Below are 27,551 nucleotides of genomic sequence, written 5' to 3' on the forward strand. Positions count from 1 at the left end.
CGCGCGCAAATAGGAAATTGTCATCATCATCAACTGCCACGATTTCCTGGTCTATAAGAAGGCCCCTGGCCTTCTAATCCTTGCCTGAGCGTTGTTAGTTCTCCCAGTCTGTCTTGCAAATGGTCCCTTAGTGTTTCCCGTTCCAATTGTTACCCGTGCCTTGTTACCCGTTCCTGTTTCCCGTGCTGTGCCTTAGTATCGAGTCGTGCCATGTCCTGTGTCATCTGCCATGTCCGGAGGAATCCGCCACGTCCTGTGTCATCTGCCACGTCCGGAGGAATCCGCCACGTCCTGTGTCTTCTGCCACGCCCGGAGGAGTCCCCCACGTCTGGCGCAACTTGCGGCTCCTGTGTCATCCGCCACGTTTGGCGTCATCTGCTGCACCCATCTCATCTGTGCCAGAGCTGCGGCCACCATCTGGACTATTCAGGTACCCTTGTGCGGGACATTCTATTTCTGGGGTGTCCTGTTGTTTGGCCAGCTGCCTCCCCGCTGCGGCGGTACGGCCTAGTGGGTCCACTAACCCGCTCCGTGACATGAGATGGAAGTAGCTTCAGAGAATCATTACAGAACATAGATGAAGCTTCAAAGAACCATTACTAGAAGATGGAAGTAGCTTCAGGGTACCATTCTAGAAGATGGAATAAGCCTCAGAGAATCATTCCAGAAGATGGAAGGAGCTTCATAGAAACATTATAGAAGATGGAAGAAGCTTCAGAGAGCCATTACAGAAGATGGAAGACGCTTCAGAGAACTATTACAAAAGATGGAAGAAGCTTCAGAGTACCATTCCAGAGGTGGAAGAAGCACAAGAGTACCATTCCAGAACATGGAAGGAACTTCAGAGAACCATTACAGAAGGTGGAAGAAGCTTAAGATAATCATAACAGAAGGTGGAAGAAGCCTCAGAGAACAATTCCGGAAGATAGAAGAAGCTTCAGAGAACTATTCCAGAGGTGGAAGAAGTTGGGAGAACCATTCCAGAAGATGGAAGAAGCTTAACAGAACCATTCCAGAAAATGGAAGAAGCTTTAGAGAACCATTACAGAAGATGGAAGGAGCTTCAGAGAAACATTATAGAAGATGGAAGAAGCTTCAGAGAGCCATTACAGAAGATGGAAGACGCTTCAGAGAACTATTACAAAAGATGGAAGAAGCTTCAGAGTACCATTCCAGAGGTGGAAGAAGCACAAGAGTACCATTCCAGAACATGGAAGGAACTTCAGAGAACCATTACAGAAGGTGGAAGAAGCTTAAGATAATCATAACAGAAGGTGGAAGAAGCCTCAGAGAACAATTCCGGAAGATAGAAGAAGCTTCAGAGAACTATTCCAGAGGTGGAAGAAGTTGGGAGAACCATTCCAGAAGATGGAAGAAGCTTAACAGAACCATTCCAGAAAATGGAAGAAGCTTTAGAGAACCATTACAGAAGATGGAAGGAGCTTCAGAGAACAATTACAGAAGATGGAAGAAGCTTCATAGAACTATTACAGAAGATGGAAGAAGCTTCAGAGAACAATTACAGAAGATGGAAGAACATTCACAGACCTTTTTTGGTGAGTTGGTGAAATTAAGGTTGAATGGGTATTGTTATGGCCGCGGTCGTGGACCACCGGCATTACTCACCCGATGGCCGTGACCGCAGACCTATGTGCTCATGCTGACATCTCCCTCCTCTGAGACGCAGGCACTGTACTGTCCTCGGCTGCTGATAGGGTGCACGTGTTCCCGGCCTTAAAGGGCCAGCGCGCGCACATACTAAAAGCTCTATAAAATCCCTACTCTCCCTGCCGTCTTCCTCCTTGCCTGAGCCTTGTTGTCTTCTCATGTTAGTTTAAATGTTCCCGTATCCTGTAACCGTGTTTGTCTAGTGAAGTCTAGAGTTGGAGTCATGTTTGTTCCATCTGCCACGTCCTTTGTCATCTGCGCCAAAGCGTCTGCTACATCTCGTGTCTGTCTGGACTCTATTACAGGTCCTCTTGCACTGACTTTCATTGATTCCTCCTACACGCGTCTCTAAGAAGACGGTCCCAAGAAGTGATCAGAACCAAATGATCGCCCTGGAGGAATCTTCTCAACCTTCAGTTTACAGAACAAAGGTCGGCTTTTCGGCTGTCGTTATAGGGGTGTGGCCTGGTCTTGTGGGGCGGGGTTTATAAAGATAGAACATTTTCATTGTTCACAAAGCCTATAGGTTATATAGCCAATAGAAAACATGTCTAAAACTACACAGAGATATTTGCGGTTCGTTCACGAGCGACCATCTTATATATTAGCCCGATTCCTACATGACTTCTAGTAATTCTCATATAACAGTATTACAGGTACAGGATGCAGCAGCATGATCTGTAATAACACATGAATATTATAATGATCTGTAATAACACATGAATATTATAATGATCTGTAATAACACATGAATATTATAATGATCTCCTCCTGATCCTCCTCACACATTACATTACTCTACTATCCAACCGGAAGCTGCATTTGGCCACGCCTTCATCCATAATGTTAACCGGAAATACAGCCCACCGGAAGTCGCTTCCTATTGGTGGAGACGTTATGCGTCGGCCAATGCGTTTCCAGTAGGCGGGAATGCGTGAAGAAGGAGCTTCCGGTAAGTGTCGCTCCTGCAGCGTTCTGTCGGGACTGTGCGGCCGCCATCTTCGGGGAGCCGTGTGGGCGGGGGACCCTGTTGTTCTCAGGAGGGTGAGATTGTAGTCACTGGGGGCTCCGGGCGGCGCCATTTCTCTCACAGCAGGCGGCTCCGACATGACCGCGGCTGCTGCAGGACGGGCTCCTCGATGCTCGGTATAAGCGGGAAGATATTAGGAGAGCCGCTCCATGTCTAACCTCCAGAAGCTTCCGGTGAGGACAGTCCCCACCAATCAATGGTGAGTACAGCTCTGCGTGAGGAAATGCAGCTCACAGCAGCACAGAGGATGTTGCGCTATTATGTAATCACCGTCCTGTATTTTATATATATATATAATGTTACAATCACCAACCCCCCCCCCCCTTTACATACTATGTACCATTCAGCAAAGAAGAAAGTAGCCCCTCCCCCCATAACGGTGGCGGAAGTGACGTCCCCCCTCCCCCCATAACGGTGGCGGAAGTGACGTCCCCCCTCCCCCCATAACGGTGGCGGAAGTGACGTCCCCCCTCCGCCCATAACGGTGGCGGAAGTGACGTCCCCCCTCCGCCCATAACGGTGGCGGAAGTGACGTCCCCCGTCCCCCCATAACGGTGGCGGAAGTGACGCCCCCCCTCCCCCCATAACGGTGGCGGAAGTGACGTCCCCCCTCCCCCCATAACGGTGGCGGAAGTGACGTCCCCCCTCCCCCCATAACGGTGGCGGAAGTGACGTCCCCCGTCCCCCCCATAACGGTGGCGGAAGTGATGCCCCCCCCCCCCCATAACGGTGGCGGAAGTGATGCCCCCCCCCATAACGGTGGCGGAAGTGATGTTCCCCCCCCCCCCCCATAACGGTGGCGGAAGTGATGTCCCCCCTCCCCCATAACGGTGGCGGAAGTGATGTCGTCGTCCCCCCCCCCCCCCCATAACGGTGGCGGAAGTGATGTCGTCGCCCCCCCCCCCCCCATAACGGTGGCGGAAGTGACGTCCCCCCATAACGGTGGCGGAAGTGATGCCCCCCCCCATAACGGTGGCGGAAGTGATGCCCCCCCCCCATAACGGTGGCGGAAGTGATGTCCCCGTCCCGTCCCCCCCCATAACGGTGGCGGAAGTGATGTTCCCCCCCCCCCCCCATAACGGTGGCGGAAGTGATGTCCCCCCCCCCCATAACGGTGGCGGAAGTGATGCCCCCCCTCCCCCCATAACGGTGGCGGAAGTGATGCCCCCCCTCCCCCCATAACGGTGGCGGAAGTGATGCCCCCCCTCCCCCCATAACGGTGGCGGAAGTGATGCCCCCCCCATAACGGTGGCGGAAGTGATGTCGTCGTTCCCCCCCCCCCATAACGGTGGCGGAAGTGATGTCCCCCCTCCCCCATAACGGTGGCGGAAGTGATGCCCCCCCTCCCCCCATAACGGTGGCGGAAGTGATGCCCCCCCCCCCCATAACGGTGGCGGAACTGATGCCCCCCCCCCCCCATAACGGTGGCGGAAGTGACGTCCCCCCATAACGGTGGCGGAAGTGATGTCCCCCCTCCCCCCATAACGGTGGCGGAAGTGATGTCCCCCCTCCCCCCATAACGGTGGCGGAAGTGACGTCCCCCCTCCCCCCCATAACGGTGGCGGAAGTGACGTCGTCCCTCCCCCCATAACGGTGGCGGAAGTGACGTCGTCCCTCCCCCCCATAACGGTGGCGGAAGTGACGTCGTCCCTCCCCCCCATAACGGTGGCGGAAGTGACGTCGTCCCTCCCCCCCATAACGGTGGCGGAAGTGACGTCGTCCCTCCCCCCCATAACGGTGGCGGAAGTGACGTTGTCCCTCCCCCCCCCATAACGGTGGCGGAAGTGACGTTGTCCCTCCCCCCCCATAACGGTGGCGGAAGTGACGTCGTCCCTCCCCCCCATAACGGTGGCGGAAGTGACGTCGTCCCTCCCCCCCATAACGGTGGCGGAAGTGACGTCGTCCCTCCCCCCCATAACGGTGGCGGAAGTGACGTCGTCCCTCCCCCCCCCATAACGGTGGCGGAAGTGACGTCCCCCCTCCCCCTATAACGGTGGCGGAAGTGATGATGTGATTGGCCGGTGAGTGCGGTGTCGCTGGGTGTGTTGTGCGGTTCCTGGCGATGATGTGATTGGCCGGTGAGTGCGGTGTCGCTGGGTGTGTTGTGCGGTTCCTGGCGATGATGTGATTGGCCGGTGAGTGCGGTGTCGCTGGGTGTGTTGTGCGGTTCCTGGCGATGATGTGATTGGCCGGTGAGTGCGGTGTCGCTGGGTGTGTTGTGCGGTTCCTGGCGATGATGTGATTGGCCGGTGAGTGCGGTGTCGCTGGGTGTGTTGTGGGGTTCCTGTGGATGATGTGATTGGCCGGTGAGTGCGGTGTCGCTGGGTGTGTTGTGCGGTTCCTGATGATGATGTGATTGGCCGGTGAGTGCGGTGTCGCTGGTTGTGTTGTGCGGTTCCTGGTGATGATGTGATTGGCCGGTGAGTGCGGTGTCGCTGGGTGTGTTGTGCGGTTCCTGGTGATGATGTGATTGGCCGGTGAGTGCGGTGTCGCTGGGTGTGTTGTGCGGTTCCTGTGGATGATGTGATTGGCCGGTGAGTGCGGTGTCGCTGGGTGTGTTGTGCGGTTCCTGATGATGATGTGATTGGCCGGTGAGTGCGGTGTCGCTGGGTGTGTTGTGCGGTTCCTTGTGATGATGTGATTGGCCGGTGAGTGCGGTGTCGCTGGGTGTGTTGTGCGGTCCCTGATGATGATGTGATTGGCCGGTGAGTGCGGTGTCGCTGGGTGTGTTGTGCGGTTCCTGATGATGATGTGATTGGCCGGTGAGTGCGGTGTCGCTGGGTGTGTTGTGCGGTTCCTGATGATGATGTGATTGGCCGGTGAGTGCGGTGTCGCTGGGTGTGTTGTGCGGTTCCTGGTGATGATGTGATTGGCCGGTGAGTGCGGTGTCGCTGGGTGTGTTGTGTGGTTCCTGGTGATGATGTGATTGGCTGGTGAGTGCGGTGTCGCTGGTTGTGTTGTGCGGTTCCTTGTGATGATGTGATTGCGGTGTCGCTGGTTGTGTTGTGCGGTTCCTGGCGATGATGTGATTGGCCGGTGAGTGCGGTGTCGCTGGGTGTGTTGTGCGGTTCCTGGTGATGATGTGATTGGCTGGTGAGTGCGGTGTCGCTGGGTGTGTTGTGCGGTTCCTGGTGATGATGTGATTGGCCGGTGAGTGCGGTGTCGCTGGGTGTGTTGTGCGGTTCCTGGCGATGATGTGATTGGCCGGTGAGTGCGGTGTCGCTGGGTGTGTTATGCGGTTCCTGGCGATGATGTGATTGGCCGGTGAGTGCGGTGTCGCTGGGTGTGTTGTGCGGTTCCTGATGATGATGTGATTGGCCGGTGAGTGCGGTGTCGCTGGGTGTGTTGTGCGGTTCCTGGCGATGATGTGATTGGCCGGTGAGTGCGGTGTCGCTGGGTGTGTTGTGCGGTTCCTGGTGATGATGTGATTGGCCGGTGTCGCTGGGTGTGTTGTGCGGTTCCTGGCGATGATGTGATTGGCCGGTGATTGCGGTGTCGCTGGGTGTGTTGTGCGGTTCCTAGTGATGATGTGATTGGCTGGTGAGTGTGGTGTCGCTGGGTGTGTTGTGCGGTTCCTGGCGATGATGTGATTGGCCGGTGAGTGCGGTGTCGCTGGGTGTGTTGTGCGGTTCCTGGTGATGTGATTGGCCGGTGAGTGCGGTGTCGCTGGGTGTGTTGTGCGGTTCCTGGTGATGTGATTGGCCGGTGAGTGCGGTGTCGCTGGGTGTGTTGTGCGGTTCCTGGTGATGATGTGATTGGCCGGTGAGTGCGGTGTCGCTGGGTGTGTTGTGCGGTTCCTGGTGATTATGTGATTGGCCGGTGAGTGCGGTGTCGCTGGGTGTGTTGTGCGGTTCCTGGTGATTATGTGATTGGCCGGTGAGTGCGGTGTCGCTGGGTGTGTTGTGCGGTTCCTGGTGATTATGTGATTGGCCGGTGAGTGCGGTGTCGCTGGGTGTGTTGTGCGGTTCCTGGTGATGTGATTGGCCGGTGAGTGCGGTGTCGCTGGGTGTGTTGTGCGGTTCCTGGTGATGATGTGATTGGCCGGTGAGTGCGGTGTCGCTGGGTGTGTTGTGCGGTTCCTGGTGATGTGATTGGCCGGTGAGTGCGGTGTCGCTGGGTGTGTTGTGCGGTTCCTGGTGATGTGATTGGCCGGTGAGTGCGGTGTCGCTGGGTGTGTTGTGCGGTTCCTGGTGATGATGTGATTGGCCGGTGAGTGCGGTGTCGCTGGGTGTGTTGTGCGGTTCCTGGTGATTATGTGATTGGCCGGTGAGTGCGGTGTCGCTGGGTGTGTTGTGCGGTTCCTGGTGATTATGTGATTGGCCGGTGAGTGCGGTGTCGCTGGGTGTGTTGTGCGGTTCCTGGTGATTATGTGATTGGCCGGTGAGTGCGGTGTCGCTGGGTGTGTTGTGCGGTTCCTGGTGATGTGATTGGCCGGTGAGTGCGGTGTCGCTGGGTGTGTTGTGCGGTTCCTGGCGATGATGTGATTGGCCGGTGAGTGCGGTGTCGCTGGTTGTGTTGTGCGGTTCCTGATGATGATGTGATTGGCCGGTGAGTGCGGTGTCGCTGGGTGTGTTGTGCGGTTCCTTGTGATGATGTGATTGCGGTGTCGCTGGGTGTGTTGTGCGGTTCCTTGTGATGATGTGATTGCGGTGTCGCTGGGTGTGTTGTGCGGTTCCTGGTGATGATGTGATTGGCCGGTGAGTGCGGTGTCGCTGGGTGTGTTGTGCGGTTCCTGGCGATGATGTGAGTGCGGTGTCGCTGGGTGTGTTGTGCGGTTCCTGGTGATTATGTGATTGGCCGGTGAGTGCGGTGTCGCTGGGTGTGTTGTGCGGTTCCTGATGATGATGTGATTGGCCGGTGAGTGCGGTGTCGCTGGGTGTGTTGTGCGGTCCCTGATGATGATGTGATTGGCCGGTGAGTGCGGTGTCGCTGGGTGTGTTGTGCGGTTCCTGGTGATGATGTGATTGGCCGGTGAGTGCGGTGTCGCTGGGTGTGTTGTGCGGTTCCTGATGATGATGTGATTGGCCAGTGAGTGCGGTGTCACTGGGTGTGTTGTGCGGTTCCTGGGGATGATGTGATTGGCTGGTGAGTGCGGTGTCGCTGGTTGTGTTGTGCGGTTCCTGGCGATGATGTGATTGGCCGGTGAGTGCGGTGTCGCTGGGTGTGTTGTGCGGTTCCTTGTGATGATGGGATTGCGGTGTCGCTGGGTGTGTTGTGCGGTTCCTGATGATGATGTGATTGGCCGGTGAGTGCGGTGTCGCTGGGTGTGTTGTGCGGTGTCGCTGGTTGTGTTGTGCGGTTCCTGGTGATGATGTGAGTGCGGTGTCGCTGGGTGTGTTGTGCGGTTCCTAGTGATGATGTGATTGGCTGGTGAGTGCAGTGTCGCTGGGTGTGTTGTGCGGTGTCGCTGGTTGTGTTGTGCGGTTCCTGGTGATGATGTGAGTGCGGTGTCGCTGGGTGTGTTGTGCGGTTCCTAGTGATGATGTGATTGGCCGGTGAGTGCGGTGTCGCTGGGTGTGTTGTGCGGTTCCTGGCGATGATGTGATTGGCCGGTGAGTGCGGTGTCGCTGGGTGTGTTGTGCGGTTCCTGATGATGATGTGATTGGCCGGTGAGTGCGGTGTCGCTGGGTGTGTTGTGCGGTTCCTGGCGATGATGTGATTGGCTGGTGAGTGCGGTGTCGCTGGTTGTCTTGTGCGGTTCCTGGCGATGATGTGATTGGCCGGTGAGTGCGGTGTCGCTGGGTGTGTTGTGCGGTTCCTTGTGATGATGGGATTGCGGTGTCGCTGGGTGTGTTGTGCGGTTCCTGATGATGATGTGATTGGCCGGTGAGTGCGGTGTCGCTGGGTGTGTTGTGCGGTTCCTGGCGATGATGTGATTGGCCGGTGAGTGCGGTGTCGCTGGGTGTGTTGTGCGGTTCCTGGCGATTATGTGATTGGCCGGTGAGTGTGTTGTCGCTGGGTGTGTTGTGCGGTTCCTGATGATGTGATTGGCCGGTGAGTGCGGTGTCGCTGGTTGTGTTGTGCGGTTCCTTGTGATGATGTGATTGCGGTGTCGCTGGGTGTGTTGTGCGGTTCCTGGCGATGATGTGATTGGCCGGTGAGTGCGGTGTCGCTGGGTGTGTTGTGCGGTTCCTGGTGATGATGTGATTGGCCGGTGAGTGCGGTGTCACTGGGTGTGTTGTGCGGTTCCTGGTGATGATGTGAGTGCGGTGTCGCTGGGTGTGTTGTGCGGTCCCTGATGATGTGATTGGCTGGTGAGTGCGGTGTCGCTGGGTGTGTTGTGCGGTTCCTGGCGATGATGTGATTGGCCGGTGAGTGCGGTGTCGCTGGGTGTGTTGTGCGGTTCCTGGTGATGATGTGATTGGCCGGTGAGTGCGGTGTCGCTGGGTGTGTTGTGCGGTTCCTGGTGATGATGTGATTGGCCCGGGGAGTGCGGTGTCGCTGGGTGTGTTGTGCGGTTCCTGGTGATGATGTGATTGGCCGGTGAGTGCGGTGTCGCTGGGTGTGTTGTGCGGTTCCTTGTGATGATGGGATTGCGGTGTCGCTGGGTGTGTTGTGCGGTTCCTAGTGATGATGTGATTGGCTGGTGAGTGTGGTGTCGCTGGGTGTGTTGTGCGGTTCCTGGCGATGATGTGATTGGCCGGTGAGTGCGGTGTCGCTGGGTGTGTTGTGCGGTTCCTGGTGATGTGATTGGCCGGTGAGTGCGGTGTCGCTGGGTGTGTTGTGCGGTTCCTGGTGATGATGTGATTGGCCGGTGTCGCTGGGTGTGTTGTGCGGTTCCTGGCGATGATGTGATTGGCCGGTGATTGCGGTGTCGCTGGGTGTGTTGTGCGGTTCCTAGTGATGATGTGATTGGCTGGTGAGTGTGGTGTCGCTGGGTGTGTTGTGCGGTTCCTGGCGATGATGTGATTGGCCGGTGAGTGCGGTGTCGCTGGGTGTGTTGTGCGGTTCCTGGTGATGTGATTGGCCGGTGAGTGCGGTGTCGCTGGGTGTGTTCTGCGGTTCCTGGTGATGTGATTGGCCGGTGAGTGTGGTGTCGCTGGGTGTGTTGTGCAGTTCCTGGTGATGATGTGATTGGCCGGTGAGTGCGGTGTCGCTGGGTGTGTTGTGCGGTTCCTGGTGATTATGTGATTGGCCGGTGAGTGCGGTGTCGCTGGGTGTGTTGTGCGGTTCCTGGTGATTATGTGATTGGCCGGTGAGTGCGGTGTCGCTGGGTGTGTTGTGCGGTTCCTTGTGATGATGTGATTGCGGTGTCGCTGGGTGTGTTGTGCGGTTCCTGGTGATGATGTGATTGGCCGGTGAGTGCGGTGTCGCTGGGTGTGTTGTGCGGTTCCTGGCGATGATGTGATTGGCCGGTGAGTGCGGTGTCGCTGGGTGTGTTGTGCGGTTCCTGGTGATTATGTGATTGGCCGGTGAGTGCGGTGTCGCTGGGTGTGTTGTGCGGTTCCTGATGATGATGTGATTGGCCGGTGAGTGCGGTGTCGCTGGGTGTGTTGTGCGGTCCCTGATGATGATGTGATTGGCCGGTGAGTGCGGTGTCGCTGGGTGTGTTGTGCGGTTCCTGATGATGATGTGATTGGCCGGTGAGTGCGGTGTCACTGGGTGTGTTGTGCGGTTCCTGGTGATGATGTGATTGGCTGGTGAGTGCGGTGTCGCTGGTTGTGTTGTGCGGTTCCTGGTGATTATGTGATTGGCCGGTGAGTGCGGTGTCGCTGGGTGTGTTGTGCGGTTCCTGATGATGATGTGATTGGCCGGTGAGTGCGGTGTCGCTGGGTGTGTTGTGCGGTTCCTTGTGATGATGGGATTGCGGTGTCGCTGGGTGTGTTGTGCGGTTCCTGATGATGATGTGATTGGCCGGTGAGTGCGGTGTCGCTGGGTGTGTTGTGCGGTTCCTAGTGATGATGTGATTGGCTGGTGAGTGCGGTGTCGCTGGGTGTGTTGTGCGGTGTCGCTGGTTGTGTTGTGCGGTTCCTGGTGATGATGTGATTGGCCGGTGAGTGCGGTGTCGCTGGGTGTGTTGTGCGGTTCCTGGAAATGATGTGATTGGCCGGTGAGTGCGGTGTCGCTGGGTGTGTTGTGCGGTTCCTGGTGATGATGTGATTGGCCGGTGAGTGCGGTGTCGCTGGGTGTGTTGTGGGGTTCCTGTGGATGATGTGATTGGCCGGTGAGTGCGGTGTCGCTGGGTGTGTTGTGCGGTTCCTGGCGATGATGTGATTGGCCGGTGAGTGCGGTGTCACTGGGTGTGTTGTGCGGTTCCTGGTGATGATGTGATTGGCCGGTGAGTGCGGTGTCGCTGGGTGTGTTGTGCGGTTCCTGGTGATGATGTGATTGGCCGGTGAGTGCGGTGTCGCTGGGTGTGTTGTGCGGTTCCTGGCGATGATGTGATTGGCCGGTGAGTGCGGTGTCACTGGGTGTGTTGTGCGGTTCCTGGTGATGATGTGATTGGCCGGTGAGTGCGGTGTCGCTGGGTGTGTTGTGCGGTTCCTGGTGATTATGTGATTGGCCGGTGAGTGCGGTGTCGCTGGGTGTGTTGTGCGGTTCCTGATGATGATGTGATTGGCCGGTGAGTGCGGTGTCGCTGGGTGTGTTGTGCGGTTCCTTGTGATGATGGGATTGCGGTGTCGCTGGGTGTGTTGTGCGGTTCCTGATGATGATGTGATTGGCCGGTGAGTGCGGTGTCGCTGGGTGTGTTGTGCGGTTCCTAGTGATGATGTGATTGGCTGGTGAGTGCGGTGTCGCTGGGTGTGTTGTGCGGTGTCGCTGGTTGTGTTGTGCGGTTCCTGGTGATGATGTGATTGGCCGGTGAGTGCGGTGTCGCTGGGTGTGTTGTGCCTTTCCTGGTGATGATGTGATTGGCCGGTGAGTGCGGTGTCGCTGGGTGTGTTGTGCGGTTCCTGGCGATGATGTGATTGGCCGGTGAGTGCGGTGTCGCTGGGTGTGTTGTGGGGTTCCTGTGGATGATGTGATTGGCCGGTGGGTGCGGTGTCGCTGGGTGTGTTGTGCGGTTCCTGGCGATGATGTGATTGGCCGGTGAGTGCGGTGTCACTGGGTGTGTTGTGCGGTTCCTGATGATGATGTGATTGGCCGGTGAGTGCGGTGTCGCTGGGTGTGTTGTGCGGTTCCTGGTGATGATGTGATTGGCCGGTGAGTGCGGTGTCGCTGGGTGTGTTGTGCGGTTCCTGGTGATGATGTGATTGGCCGGTGAGTGCGGTGTCGCTGGGTGTGTTGTGCGGTTCCTGGTGATGTGATTGGCCGGTGAGTGCGGTGTCGCTGGGTGTGTTGTGGGGTTCCTGTGGATGATGTGATTGGCCGGTGAGTGCGGTGTCGCTGGGTGTGTTGTGCGGTTCCTGGTGATGTGATTGGCCGGTGAGTGCGGTGTCACTGGGTGTGTTGTGCGGTTCCTGATGATGATGTGATTGGCTGGTGAGTGCGGTGTCGCTGGGTGTGTTGTGCGGTTCCTGATGATGATGTGATTGGCTGGTGAGTGCGGTGTCGCTGGGTGTGTTGTGCGGTTCCTGATGATGATGTGATTGGCCGGTGAGTGCGGTGTCGCTGGGTGTGTTGTGCGGTTCCTGGTGATTATGTGATTGGCCGGTGAGTGCGGTGTCGCTGGGTGTGTTGTGCGGTTCCTGATGATGATGTGATTGGCTGGTGAGTGCGGTGTCGCTGGGTGTGTTGTGCGGTTCCTGATGATGATGTGATTGGCCGGTGAGTGCGGTGTCGCTGGGTGTGTTGTGCGGTTCCTGATGATGATGTGATTGGCTGGTGAGTGCGGTGTCGCTGGGTGTGCTGTGCGGTTCCTGATGATGATGTGATTGGCTGGTGAGTGCGGTGTCGCTGGGTGTGTTGTGGGGTTCCTGTGGATGATGTGATTGGCCGGTGAGTGCGGTGTCGCTGGGTGTGTTGTGGGGTTCCTGTGGATGATGTGATTGGCCGGTGAGCGCGGTGTCGCTGGGTGTGTTGTGCGGTTCCTGATGATGATGTGATTGGCCGGTGAGTGCGGTGTCGCTGGGTGTGTTGTGCGGTTCCTGATGATGATGTGATTGGCCGGTGAGTGCGGTGTCGCTGGGTGTGTTGTGCGGTTCCTGGTGATGATGTGATTGGCCGGTGAGTGCGGTGTCGCTGGGTGTGTTGTGCGGTTCCTGATGATGATGTGATTGGCCGGTGAGTGCGGTGTCGCTGGGTGTGTTGTGCGGTTCCTGATGATGATGTGATTGGCCGGTGAGTGCGGTGTCGCTGGGTGTGTTGTGCGGTTCCTGATGATGATGTGATTGGCCGGTGAGTGCGGTGTCGCTGGGTGTGTTGTGCGGTTACTGGTGATGATGTGATTGGCTGGTGAGTGCGGTGTCGCTGGGTGTGTTGTGCGGTTCCTGGTGATGATGTGATTGGCTGGTGAGTGCGGTGTCGCTGGGTGTGTTGTGCGGTTCCTGGTGATGATGTGATTGGCCGGTGAGTGTGGTGTCGCTGGGTGTGTTGTGCGGTTCCTGGTGGTGATGTGATTGGCCGGTGAGTGCGGTGTCGCTGGGTGTGTTGTGCGGTTCCTGATGATGATGTGATTGGCCGGTGAGTGCGGTGTCGCTGGGTGTGTTGTGCGGTTCCTGATGATGATGTGATTGGCTGGTGAGTGCGGTGTCGCTGGGTGTGTTGTGCGGTTCCTGGCGATGATGTGATTGGCCGGTGAGTGCGGTGTCGCTGGGTGTGTTGTGCGGTTCCTGGTGATGATGTGATTGGCCGGTGAGTGCGGTGTCGTTGGGTGTGTTGTGCGGTTCCTGGTGATGATGTGATTGGCCGGTGAGTGCGGTGTCGCTGGGTGTGTTGTGCGGTTCCTGATGATGATGTGATTGGCCGGTGAGTGCGGTGTCGCTGGGTGTGTTGTGCGGTTCCTGGTGATGATGTGATTGGCCGGTGAGTGCGGTGTCGCTGGGTGTGTTGTGCGGTTCCTGGTGATTATGTGATTGGCCGGTGAGTGCGGTGTCGCTGGGTGTGTTGTGCGGTTCCTGATGATGATGTGATTGGCCGGTGAGTGCGGTGTCGCTGGGTGTGTTGTGCGGTTCCTGGTGATGATGTGATTGGCCGGTGAGTGCGGTGTCGCTGGGTGTGTTGTGCGGTTCCTGGTGATTATGTGATTGGCCGGTGAGTGCGGTGTCGCTGGGTGTGTTGTGCGGTTCCTGATGATGATGTGATTGGCCGGTGAGTGCGGTGTCGCTGGGTGTGTTGTGCGGTTCCTGATGATGATGTGATTGGCCGGTGAGTGCGGTGTCGCTGGGTGTGTTGTGCGGTTCCTGATGATGATGTGATTGGCCGGTGAGTGCGGTGTCGCTGGGTGTGTTGTGCGGTTCCTGGCGATGATGTGATTGGCCGGTGAGTGCGGTGTTGCTGGGTTTATTGTCGCGGTCACATCTGCTCTTCTGGGATTTTTTGAAAACTGCAGCAAATATCTGTAATCATAGACCCGTGGCTGCCGCTATGTAACGCACACCGCTCCTGCGAGGGAGAAGCGCGCACAATACAGCCGGAAGTCTCCGTGTCTATAGTGTTCAGTGCTGATTCCAACGAAAACCATAAATGAAGCCGCTGCAAATAAACTTGATTCAAAATCTGCTGTTTTGTGTCTACAGCTCCTATGCCGACCTATGTGTCTCCATGGTTACAGACTACAAACAAACCCAGTCTGATGCTGCAGTCACGTGTTACTCCCTCGGTCTCCTATTCTTGATAACTCAGACAGTAGAGGGAGTGGAGTAATGCGTGTCTATATGATAAGACTCCGTAACCATGGAGACACATAGCTCTGCATAGGAGCTGTAGACATGAAACTGGAGATTTTTTTTAATCAAGACTATTTTCAAATCGCTTTCTTTTTTTCTTAAATGCATCGGAGCAAATGCAAATAAATGTTCTTGACCCTCCTGTCAGGGATGCGGCACTGGAATAACGTGACGACATCGTCAACAGAAACGCGCCGTCCAGTTTCCTCGCTCGGGTCAGCGGTTGAACAGTCCGACTCGCTGCAGGTTCCACGTAGAATATTGTGTGGATGAGACGAATCGTTTAAGTTGAAGAGATTTCCGGGAGGGCACCGGACACACCGATTCTGCGGCACGTGGAGCCGGCGACTACTCCGACTGGAAGATGCTGCGGCCACTCAGTCACCAGGAAGAACTGCCATTTATAAGGCAGAGGAGACATTGCGGCCGGCTGAATCCTGGATCGGACTTCTGCCCGGACTTCTCCGGTCCCGCCAACATCCGCTGGCGTGTTGTAAACCTGCTGCCACTTGTTATCCAAAACCAGAAAAACATGGCTGCTTTCTTCTAAAAACAGCGCCACACCTGTCTGTAGGTTGTTTGTTGTATTGCAGCTTAGCCCCATTCACGAATCAGCCATGTTTTTCGAATTCTGGACAACCCCTTTAAGAAGGAATTCTGGGGGGGGGGGGGGGGTCCCAGTCATCTTGCAGAACTGATTGTGACACATTGTAACGAAGTACAAAGAATCAGTGGAGCACAAATCTATGCCCTCCACTGCAGGCTTATTGATCGTATTTACACTGATGCCTTGCAACAAACTGTCAGTTGTGTGAGCAGGACTAGTTCAGCTTCTGAATGTAAACAAGAATATTTCCATTCACCGACAGCAAACAGAAACCTTTTGAAATATATATATTAGAAATGTCTAGAATTTTTTTTTTTATAATTAAAGGGTTTTCTTCAAGTACATCCAAAAAATGTATCACTCGGCTCCTAAACGTGCAGTCTAAGGCGCCAAAGTGTAAATCCCGGAGGCTGCCGCATAGAGAGATCTAAACCTGAGATTCTGTGTCCCTGCAGCCGCCACTAGGGGGAGCCTACTGTAAACTGTTACTATTACTGAGATCAATGTAAGACTATACTGTGAGCTCCCCCTACTGGTGGTTGCAGAAATGTAGAACGCATCATTTCTGTTGGCGCTGCCACTGGGCGGTCCACAGTTTAGTGTAAATGATTTATTTTACATGCAATAACGATGGATTTTAAAATTTTGCGGCTAAATGAAGTCACGTAAGCCTGGCGCCCGGATACTTACCGGTTGTCACCTTATGACGTGTGGCCAATTGTAATAACGCGGCATGAGATATTAACCCATGAAACTCATTTTAAAAAGTTTATTCATTTTCTGTGTAAAGGTAAAAAATTCCTTGCCAGGTAAATGAGCGTCGATCGATTTATGCAGCCCGTTGATCGGTCCTCAGAATGAACGGGGACAGATTAATGCGATGGACCGTCCCCGTACGTCCTGTCGGCAGCACAGCTCTCTTTACACGGGTGTATGTGCTTCCGATAAGGGACCATTTTTTGGGCCGGGGCAATGATTGGGGACGAGCGCTCGTATGACGCGCTCGATCATTGGCCCGTGTCATATATCCCGTTGAGGGGACTGGACGCACGCGCAGTGATGATGATGATGATGATACTCCGTGTGTAATGTCTCTTTATAATCCGTCATTCTGTTTCAGTCTTACAGGCTGTCTCTATCAAGTCGTTCAAGCAACTGGACTGCAAGGGTCGAACGTTCTCAAGCTCCTCCCGGTACTGAAATCCAAGGATAATCCCGTTCCCGCGGTGCCCTCTCCATCCACGCCCGGCGCGCCTGTGCTAAATGTACCTCAAACAGTCATTTCCTCACCACAAGTCTCCATCGTATCGCGCCCCGGCGCTGTGAGCGTGCCGCTGGCACCGGCGCCCGCCGTAGGGAACTATTTTATCGCGGCGCAGAATAATCTTACCAACAGTCTCCATGTTGAAAATCCATTTTCGGTAAGTCAGGAAGCGACTTTATTCTTGGATAATTCACAACTGACTTTTCCATCAAATTCTGTGCCGGGAAACCCAACGCTCATCATGATGAATACGAAAGCAGCCGGTCCTGCAAAACCGACCCCCATGTTACCCTCCGGACACTCGCTGCAAATACCGTCTCATGCCGAAGTGATAACCCTTCCGGTTTCTTCGCTGCCCTTCTCCATCCAGCAAAAAATACTCCCCCAGGGGAACTGCTCCGACCTCAGCAAGATCCCCTCCGTTATCTACGTGTCGCCGGTAAATACTGTCAAATCCATGAACAAACAGAGCTCCCTGCTTCTTCCGGTCCCGAATACCCCGAGTATAAGCTCCGCGACAAAATCGCCTCGGCAAATGCCGCCCTCCAGCGGGACGGAAACCCCTAAAGGACCCATGAAATGGTTTGTCCAGGAAAGCCAGGAGTCTGCCGCCTGCATCGTTCCCGTCAAGTCCTCCAATGATACGGCTTCAAAAATTCTACAGATGATGTCGAAAACCAAGAAGGAGGACGTGAACCTGACCAATGCCGATCACTCGAAGATCGTGCAAATAAAGGACAACGCCCTCGTGATGTGTAACAATAAAATTTTCTTCTTGACCAAAAAAGGGTCCGAGTTCCTCGACGCAGGAGGTAAAAATCTGGCACCTGTGCAGCCCCCGGACAAACCAGCGGCACTGCTCGATCCGATGAAAGACCTGTCCAATAAAGTGGTGCAAGTGGTACTTTCCAAAAACAAGGCTCCCCCTCCAAGCGCTAAAGAGTCGGTACAGTCCAATGTCGTAAGTACCGCAAAACCCAAAAGGAAGAGTTCTACCCCTCGAGCTGTTAGAGGGGACCCCGTCATTTATATTCCCGACGATGAGGACTGCGTCTCTGTGAAGCCTGCGGACCCCCCGATGGTCCCTGCCAGCGCCTCGGCAGCAACCGCCGCTGATAAAGGTGACTCTGTGAGGAAAAATGATCAGGTGGGTGCAATATTAATTCTGGAAATGCATTCATCAGAGGAAATGAACCGCGGCCGTGTTCACCGGGTTATATCCTCTGCCCATCATTTTTCTTTTTAAAGGACACTGCGCCTACAGTCTATTTTCCCTCCTCGCAGGTGAATGCAGTCTATTGTTCTCTGTTATCGGCCGTTCGATGCTTTGAAACGGACTGTAATGTTCTCCATATCATAAAGTAATATTTGTATAGAGTAATTGTATTATACATGGTCCAGGGCTGCCGCCGGGGTGACTGGCATTGCCCTGATGACTGGGTTTTGCTACTTGCCGTTCGTAGATCCCGGTACTGATTGCGTGGATCTGAGGACGGTCTCCGACATCATCCAGCGTCCTTTGTCTCCGCAGGAGAGAAGGCGGGTCTGTCGCATAAAACTTTATTTAAATCGCTTCTCAACCGGGTTGTGTGGCGCCGATCTTACAAGATTTATTTAGCCTGGTAACGATGCCCACAGTGACGGTTACTCATCTTTCTACAGACCCTGAGCGGGCATTGTCCTGTAGAGTCTCGTGCTGCACGGCATATACAAGTGTCAGAATATAGGACTGTAGTAAAGATGATCCTGACGCTCCGGCTGAACGATTGTGTGGGTCCAGTGCGTGGAATTATGGGAGGCGGCAGTGACTACATGCGCATGTTACATATACCCTGTCATTAGCATCAGTAACCTATATATCTATATCTGAACGTCTTGTTGCAAGACATATTGCACTTAAAAGGGTTGTCCAGTCCCAAAGGATTGGCCATCAGTATGTGATTGGCCGGGGTCCGACTCCCGATCATCTGTACAAGAGCTGTGTCCCCTTCAAAACAGCTGATCTGCCGGTAGTCGGACCCCGACCGATCACATATTGACTGTCTATCCTGAGGATAGGCCATACATTTTTTTAGGATCTGGACAACCCCTTTAAAAGGGTTGTCCCGGCATATAATATTAAATGAGCAATGTTTTCCGTTTTCATGATGTTAAAAAAATAGATATAGATCCAGTAAGGAGTTCTGATATTTACATAGTGCGGCCCCGCCTGGTGTATAGCAGCGTGCACGTCCACCTGATGAGCTGAGAGCTGGTGGACACACATGCTCCGTTACTCAGCCAGGTCTCCGCACACTGATCCTCCGTTAATTGCAGAGCAGCCAATAGAAAAAAAACTCTGTCCTGCTTGTCAGGGAAGGAGCAGAGCCTCTGCAGTAGCATGGCAGTATAAATACTGACCCTGGTATGATCTACATTGGTGCTGATTGAAGGGATTGTCCATTTAAAAAAAAAAAAAAAAAACATTGCCATAATAGCGGGTGTCCTCTGTTGCAGATCCTCATCTCTTGGTCAGAGTGGAGAGCGGTTACATAGAGCATCTCTCTCTCACTGGAGGACCCGTCCTGTACTACACAAACACATTGATAGGAATGGACACTGTAATACTTAATTTCTCCTGTGGTGGCGCTGCAGGAATACTGAACACTTACTGCCAGGTTTCCCCACAGATCACAGCTGATCGCTGGGGATCTCAGCAGGGGGACACTTTGTGATCTGCTTATGGTCAAGGGACCCATCTTAGGCTAAATTCACACACAGCGTAAGCACTGATGAATTTCCGTGCAGAAGTTCCGCAGCATTTTCGCAAGACATTTGGACATGCGGTTCCTCGCTGCAGGTCGGTTTCCGCGCTTTTCTTCACCTTTTTTTCCGCAGCGCGTGGATGAGATTTGTTCAATGTAATTTGTTTTACTGTAATACGATACATGGAAATTCTGCAGTATTTCCGCTACGTGTGAACTGAGCCTGACCAGTACGGATTGTCCAAGGCAGACGCGCAGCCCCATGTGCTATACTGTGATTGTATTATGAGACTGTATGGACTCCGCGTTACGCGCGCAGCCCCATGTGCTATACTGTGATTGTATTATGAGACTGTATGGACTCTGCGTTACGCGCGCAGCCCCATGTGCTATACTGTGATTGTATTATGAGACTGTATGGACTCCGCGTTACGCGCGCTGCCCCATGTGCTATACTGTGATTGTATTATGAGACTGTATAGACTCTGCGTTACGCGCGCTGCCCCATGTGCTATACTGTGATTGTATTATGAGACTGTATAGACTCTGCGTTACGCGCGCAGCCCCATGTGCTATACTGTGATTGTATTATGAGACTGTATGGACTCCGCGTTACGCGCGCTGCCCCATGTGCTATACTGTGATTGTATTATGAGACTGTATAGACTCTGCGTTACGCGCGCTGCCCCATGTGCTATACTGTGATTGTATTAGGAGACTGTATAGACTCCGCGTTACGCGCGCAGCCCCATGTGCTATACTGTGATTGTATTATGAGACTGTATAGACTCTGCGTTACGCGCGCTGCCCCATGTGCTATACTGTGATTGTATTAGGAGACTGTATAGACTCCGCGTTACGCGCGCTGCCCCATGTGCTATACTGTGATTGTATTATGATACTGTATAGACTCCGCGTTACGCGCGCTGCCCCATGTGCTATACTGTGATTGTATTAGGAGACTGTATAGACTCCGCGTTACGCGCGCAGCCCCATGTGCTATACTGTGATTGTATTATGATACTGTATAGACTCCGCGTTACGCGCGCTGCCCCATGTGCTATACTGTGATTGTATTAGGAGACTGTATAGACTCCGCGTTACGCGCGCAGCCCCATGTGCTATACTGTGATTGTATTATGAGACTGTATAGACTCTGCGTTACGCGCGCAGCCCCATGTGCTATACTGTGATTGTATTAGGAGACTGTATAGACTCCGCGTTACGCGCGCTGCCCCATGTGCTATACTGTGATTGTATTAGGAGACTGTATAGACTCCGCGTTATGCGCGCAGCCCCATGTGCTATACTGTGATTGTATTATGAGACTGTATAGACTCCGCGTTACGCGCGCAGCCCCATGTGCTATACTGTGATTGTATTATGAGACTGTATAGACTCTGCGTTACGCGCGCAGCCCCATGTGCTATACTGTGATTGTATTATGATACTGTATAGACTCCGCGTTACGCGCACAGCCCCGCTGTGTTGTATTCGTATCGTCGCGGTGCAGACGTCTTATCTTTGTTTTATGTTTTCGCAGCCGCTCCCCGAGTCACGAGAGACAGAAATCACAACTGCTGCAAAGTCTCCGGAGCTGAACAGGATGGATGATAGAAGCTGGAGGCTAAAGTTTGGTTTATTGAAGAAAGAAAAGATTATCGTGAGGAAGATTCCTCTAGTGCGGGCGCAGGGCCCATCCAGGTCTGACGCAGGTCCCCAGAAGGACCCGAGTTCTCCTGTTGGGCAGGACATGGCGGTGAGTCCTTTACGGCTTCACTTGTAGCTGCCTCTTGGTTGTCCGGCCTTTGTTAACCGTTTCCTGCCCCGTGACTTGATAGTACAGCCCGGTCAGCTGGTGGTTCCTGCGCTCCGCTGTACTATTACATCACGGTTATGATGCAGGAGCGGCGTCCGCGCCATCACAAGCGGCTGCAACTTACAGCTAACGTCCCACTGTAGCGGCCGGGATTGCAGGTTACTCTGGCTGTTTTACCCCTCCGATGCCATGGTCAATAGTGGCTGTGATACCTACGGAGTCTAACAGAGGGAGAGGGCTCTCTCCCACCCCATCCAGTGCCTCCACACTCCACAACGTTACAACGAGCTGCCTATGGGTTTTCATGGTAACCAGGGGCCTAACAAATCCTCCCAGTTCTGCTTTCTCGGACTATGAGACGCACTTTTTAGCAAAAATAAATCTTGCTAAAAAGTCCCTGCGTCTTATAGTTGGCAGTAAAGGGGCCTGACGCAGCCAGCCTGACCACTTCCTTAACCCCCTTCCCGACCCATGAGGTGTCGGCATGTCAGGGAGTGGGGGGTGGTGATGTTTGGTGCAGGCTCACGTGCTGAGTCCGCTCGATACACTGCAGGTGCCAACTGTGTGTTACAGCTGACCCACTGCTCGAACAGCCAGAAACGGCGATCATTCCTGCCCGTCTAACTAGTTAAATGCCGCAGTCAATAGCGACCGCAGCATTTAATCCATTAGGAGAGGTGGCTCCCTCCGACAGCCACAACGCGATTGGGGGGCGCCGATCGTTGCCATGGCAGCCTTGGGGGCCTAATGAGGGCTTAGCAGAGGCCTGTAAAAATGACAATATACTGCAATCCGTTTGTATTGTACCAGCGATCTAACGATCGCTGGTTCAAGTCCCCTAGGGGGAGCTAATAAAATGTGTGTAGAAAAAAAAAAAAATTCAGGAGTGTAAAAAAAAATATTGAAGTTCAAAATAACAACTTTTCCTGTTTTTCCCCAGGCACAATTTAAAAAATAAATTCAAAAAATGAGTATCGCTGCGTCCTGTAAAGTCTGTATAACGATTACAATGTACCGTTCTTTAACTCGAATGCTGTTAAAAAAAAAAATGTTAACACCAGAATCGTTTTTGGGTCACCTTCGCGCTAAAAAAAAGTGATCAAAAAATCTTATGTACCAAGAAATGGTGCCACTAAAAACTACAGCTCATCCCGCAAAAAATATCAACGTTCTGCCTCTCGGGATGTGGTGAAGCAGAATAAATAGATTTTTTAACATCGTTTTTTTTTCTTTTGTAAAAGTAGTAAAATATGAAGTTGTGTTCTAAAACCGGAGTGCGTCTTATAGTCCGAAAAATACGGTTCTTCGTGTTTAAATTTGTTTCCAGTCCGTTAATAGAAACATTGTTTACACCCTGAGAAGCAATCCTGACCTGACCGTGCACAAAGTATATACGCTGTATTTTCAGGTCTTCTACAACTTGTGCCTTTTTTTTTTTTTCCCCACCTCGATAGGTTCCTGCAGAAACGCAACCGCACCAACTAAAACGAAAATCAGCAAACCAACAGACTGTAAAAGATTCAAAGAAGCAGAAGAGCGCCGAAGACCGCGATCCAAATCCTGACTCGGCGACTCCGGACGTGCCCACAAACTCTCCATCATTTGGATTCAGCCACAATTCTGCCCCCGGGGGGAGAAGTCCTCCTGTACATCTCGAAACCACTGAGAAGTCCAGCTCCACCCGGTCCGCGCTCCACTCTGGGGAAGAAGAGCCGTGTCCCGCAGACAGCGAAGACTTCCAGATCGATCAGGATATTCCAGGACCCGTCAGTGAAGTGTCGCTGCCGAGTCAGAGATTTCATATTGAGACTCTCTCCTCTCTGTATCCCGACGAGACCACAAAGGACGAAAAAATCCAGAGACTGAAGGAAGTGTTGAAGGAGCGCGAGAAGGCGCTGGAAGCTTTACGCCGCCAGAAGAAGCCTTAGCTGCACGGACTAAGCGTTCATGTCCGGGGCTTCTGACATTGGCATCCGAGGCCTCAGGTAAAGATCAGTATATAGGATGGCAGCTAGACTGTTACTGCGCTCTGTAGTTTTACGGAGGCCGTAGACAGGCTGATCATTTGGCCAGTCTGACCGCTAATCTGTAGCCACGAAAACGTTTACGCCCAACCAATGGAAACCCGATCCGTTATTCAGAAAATGTATTAAGACCGGTTTACTGGGGTTGTTCTGGATTAGAAAACATGGCGGCTCTCTCCCAGGAATAGCGCCACCCCTGTCCATTGGTCGTGTCACGTATCACAGCTCCGCTCCATTGTAGTGAATGGGGATAAGCTGCAATACCACATGCGACCTGTAGACGGATCTGGCGCTGTTTCTGGGAAAAAAATCAGCCGTGTTCTTCTAATTCCTTCAACCCAATAAAGAAAAGTTTGACGTATTCCACAGCGGCCAAATGTATTTAATATAGGAAGTTGTGTTCATGTGATTGGGGGAGTCTTTACTGTTGTGATCCGGTAGAATACCCTCACCGGACGTGGTGCCAGTGGGGAGTAGTCCCTCGTGTGTGTAGTGTTGGGAGTCCGTCTCGCCTACATTATAGAAAGCTGCTTGTGATCTGGATTGTATTTATAGAACTTTTTTTTTCCTTTTATTTGATAAGTAGCGACCAAACCAGTGTAGTCAGTGAGCGCTTCTGGCACTGCGACCCCTGCAAATAAGGGCACCAAAGAAGTGCCAGCGGGTGAGGTGATGGGGGGGGTGCTCTGTACTTATAACATGTCGCCTGACTGCATTGTGAATCCATCAGACATGCAGGAGGGGTCACATGTAGTCGCTCCATAGACCTGTCTAATGCAGGAGGGGTCACATGTAGTCGCCCCATAGACCTGTCTAATGCAGGAGGGGGTCACATGTAGTTGCCCCCATAGACCTGTCTAATGCAGGAGGGGTCACATGTAGTCTCTCTATAGACCTGTCTAATGCAGGAGGGGTCACATGTAGTCGCCCCATAGACCTGTCTAATGCAGGAGGGGTCACATGTAGTCGCCCCATAGACCTGTCTAATGCAGGAGGGGTCACATGTAGTTGCCCCCATAGACCTGTCTAATGCAGGAGGGGTCACATGTAGTCTCTCTATAGACCTGTCGTCACATGTAGTCTCTCTATAGACCTGTCTAATGCAGGAGGGGTCACATGTAGTCTCTCTATAGACCTGTCGTCACATGTAGTCTCTCTATAGACCTGTCTAATGCAGGAGGGGTCACATGTAGTCGCCCCATAGACCTGTCTAATGCAGGAGGGGCTCGGACTGAGTATTCGGGGTGTCTCGGGAGTCCCGTCTGTACCTCTGACTGCTGGACGATGCTCGGTCGGATGTTACACTATATTTTGGCCTCAGACACCCCGTTGTGAGGTCATAAATCCCTACTTTAAAGGGACCCGGTCTATTGACCTTTTTTTTAGGTTCTCTTTTAAGAGCCGCCCTCGCTGAGGATTATTTACTTAAGTTGTGCTTTGTTGCTAAAAGAAAAAGGCGAACTTGTAGGTGAAGGTATTTTAAAGGTTTCTACGTCCTTAACTCGACAAGTGAAGGATCCCGCACAGTTCAGCCGTTCCCCCTGTTAATGGACGTTTTGGGGTCTTCGTAGGTTTGTTGATTTGAGGAGCGGACGATCTTCTGAAGCCTTTCATGATCACACGTAGAATTGCAGCTCGGACGTAGGTGGATCCATGTGGCGCGGTCCCTGACTTCTCCGCTTAGGGACCAGTTTGTAAGGTGTGGGGCCGGGGGGGGGGTCTATACTTGCAGCGATGTCTGATGAGGGGCTTCTGTATCCTCCAAAGTATTTCAGCTTTCCCTTTTTAATAGATGTGATTAACCCTTCAGGCCCTGGATCCTCAGTATTTCCGTTCCCTTCTCTCGGGGTACGGCGACTTTCTTATGTTCTTCACATTTTGCCCCTAGTGTTGTGATTTGTCATTACACTGTGTCCTGACACTACAGCCCAAATGATCCATTAAACAGATTTTTCTTTCAAATTTTGTTATCCATTCAGCAAATTTATGTTTTCATTTATGATGGTCACGACCTGGACCGCAATGATCCCAAGTACGGTGTTACAGCAGAGTAATGGGGCCATGTCTACTCCCCCGGCGGTAGACACATTGCAGCGTTCTCCATCTCAGGCCGGGCTCTCGGACGAAGGTCTCCCCTAGAATCACTGAATGTGGAGCGCTTCTAAAGGAAAGCCTGACCAGAGCAACTGCAGCCGAGTCCAGAGGAGAGAGCATCGCTGTTCTGTGTTACAGGCCAAAGCCGCACTCTGCCGAGTCCAAACCTGTCTCCAGCTACACAATGTATGGACAAAAACTCCACAGACTGTTGTAATGCAGCCGCAAGCCTAGCCCAACCCTGGTCTAATGACCTCACCTGACCCGATCATCGATTCCTATGAAACTGGGAGTTCCAACCGTAATATAGGGGCAAACATGTGGCCTTATACAAGTGTTAAAAAAAAATAGTGTGTCTACTCGCAAGGGCTGCAATTTTGGGCCCCCACAGTATAGATGGTTGATCACCAGTGAACCAGACTAATTACTTATCCTGTACTGACCCTGACTTACATCCTGTATTATACTCCAGAGCTGCACTCACTATTCTGCTGGTGGAGTCACTGTGTACATACATTACATTACTTATCCTGTACTGATCCTGAGATATATCCTGTATTATACTCCAGAGCTGCACTCACTATTCTGCTGGTGGAGACACTGTGTACATACATTACTTATCCTGTACTGACCCTGACTTACATCCTATATTATACTCCAGAGCTGCACTCACTATTCTGCTGGTGGAGTCACTGTGTACATACATTACTTATCCTGTACTGATCCTGAGTTACATCCTGTATTATACTCCAGAGTTGCACTCACTATTCTGCTGGTGGAGTCACTGTGTACATACATTACATTACTTACCCTGTACTGATCCTGAGTCACATCCTGTATTATACCCCAGAGCTGCACTCACTATTCTGCTGGTGGAGTCACTGTACATACATTACATTACTTACCCTGTACTGATCCTGAGTCACATCCTGTATTATACTCCAGAGCTGCACTCTCTATTCTGCTGGTGGAGTCACTGTGTACATACATTACATTACTTATCCTGTACTGATCCTGAGTTACATCCTGTATTATACTCCAGAGCTGCACTCACTATTCTGCTGGTGGAGTCACTGTGTACATACATTACATTACTTATCCTGTACTGATCCTGAGTTATATCCTGTATTATACTCCAGAGCTGCACTCACTATTCTGCTGGTGGAGTCACTGTGTACATACATTACATTACTTATCCTGTACTGATCCTGAGTTACATCTTGTATTATACTCCAGAGCTGCACTCACTATTCTGCTGGTGGAGTCACTGTGTACATACATTACATTACTTATCCTGTACTGATCCTGAGTTACATCCTGTATTATACTCCAGAGCTGCACTCACTATTCTGTTGGTGGAGTCACTGTGTACATACATTACATTACTTACCCTGTACTGATCCTGAGTCACATCCTGTATTATACTCCAGAGCTGCACTCACTATTCTGCTGGTGGAGACACTGTCTACATATATTACATTACTTATCCTGTACTGATCCTGAGTTATATCCTGTATTATACTCCAGAGCTGCACTCACTATTCTGCTGGTGGAGACACTGTCTACATATATTACATTACTTATCCTGTACTGATCCTGAGTTACATCCTGTATTATACTGTTTATTATTGTCTTCATGTTGTTTTTGGAAACAGTCAGCAAGCTTGTTGACAGAAAGTTTTGTTATCCTACATCAGGTGACAGTTTAGTTCATGGTCAAAAAAAATGTCACTTCTCATAATGCAATTTACCAGAATAAGCTTGGGGCAGACACTGAAGAAGCAGGGTATGTTGGGGGATTTGATCTCTGAGGCATGCATAACTGAGTGCAGCTCTGGAGTAAAATTCAGTAACAGATAATGTCATGTATTTACCAAGTGACTGAAATGTTTATGTAGAATGAATATATATCTATATAAAATGTTGCTCTGGTTTGAAGACCGCTTTATGACGCTTATCTATGGGGTGTGGCTTAACTTGAAATCTCACTGGTTTTCCTGCATCGGAGACTAAATAAAATGTGAACCCCTCCCCCATCTCTGACAGATTTACACAAGGGTCTTGCAGGAATCCCTGTAGACTGACATCTAGGAAAGCTTCTGTTATTCTCATTTTTAGGTCTGGGGTCCCTTTACGTGACATCACCATTACCCAGAAGTCATTGTGTGTGTTTTATTTGTCCAGTAAATATACAGCGTTGTGTTATATATCATAGACCTTTACATGTGGATACGTTAGAGAGGAATTCTATATCAACAAGGAGGTTAGATCAGCAAACGATACAAAGTAACATTCTATATCCCCCCCCCCCCCCCCCCCAATGTCAGGCTGGGGGGAGGATGACTGTAGGACAGGTGAATACAATCTATTGTTCTCAGACATGTCAGGCTGGGGGAGGATGACTGGAGGACAGGTGAATACAATCTATTGTTCTCTGTTATCAGACATGTCAGGCTGGGGGAGGATGACTGGAGGACAGGTGAATACAATCTATTGTTCTCTGTTATCAGACATGTCAGGCTGGGGAGAGGAT

General features: G+C 52.4%; 1 protein-coding gene across 1 annotated transcript; it reads left to right on the plus strand.

The window, feature by feature from the left end:
* Window positions 1-2,627: 2,627 nt before the first annotated feature.
* Window positions 2,628-24,886, plus strand: LRIF1 (ligand dependent nuclear receptor interacting factor 1). Its single transcript, XM_075851282.1, has 4 exons — window positions 2,628-2,897; window positions 16,194-17,484; window positions 20,625-20,840; window positions 22,355-24,886. The coding sequence occupies exons 1-4, from the start codon at window positions 2,848-2,850 to the stop codon at window positions 22,826-22,828; spliced, it is 2,031 nt and encodes a 676-aa protein (XP_075707397.1). The 5' UTR covers window positions 2,628-2,847; the 3' UTR covers window positions 22,829-24,886.
* Window positions 24,887-27,551: the final 2,665 nt, after the last annotated feature.

Source organism: Rhinoderma darwinii, chromosome 2 (assembly GCF_050947455.1).
Source record: "Rhinoderma darwinii isolate aRhiDar2 chromosome 2, aRhiDar2.hap1, whole genome shotgun sequence".
Classification (NCBI taxonomy): Eukaryota; Metazoa; Chordata; class Amphibia; order Anura; family Rhinodermatidae; genus Rhinoderma; species Rhinoderma darwinii.

Bases quoted from the DNA above. Each gene is read 5' to 3' on its own strand.
- LRIF1 (XM_075851282.1), top strand. From the start codon at position 2,848: ATGTCTAACCTCCAGAAGCTTCCGGTGAGGACAGTCCCCACCAATCAA. The intron at 2,898-16,193 runs GTGAGTACAGCT...ATTCTGTTTCAG, and splicing joins ACAGTCCCCACCAATCAATG to TCTTACAGGCTGTCTCTATC. The intron at 20,841-22,354 runs GTGAGTCCTTTA...CCACCTCGATAG, and splicing joins CTGTTGGGCAGGACATGGCG to GTTCCTGCAGAAACGCAACC.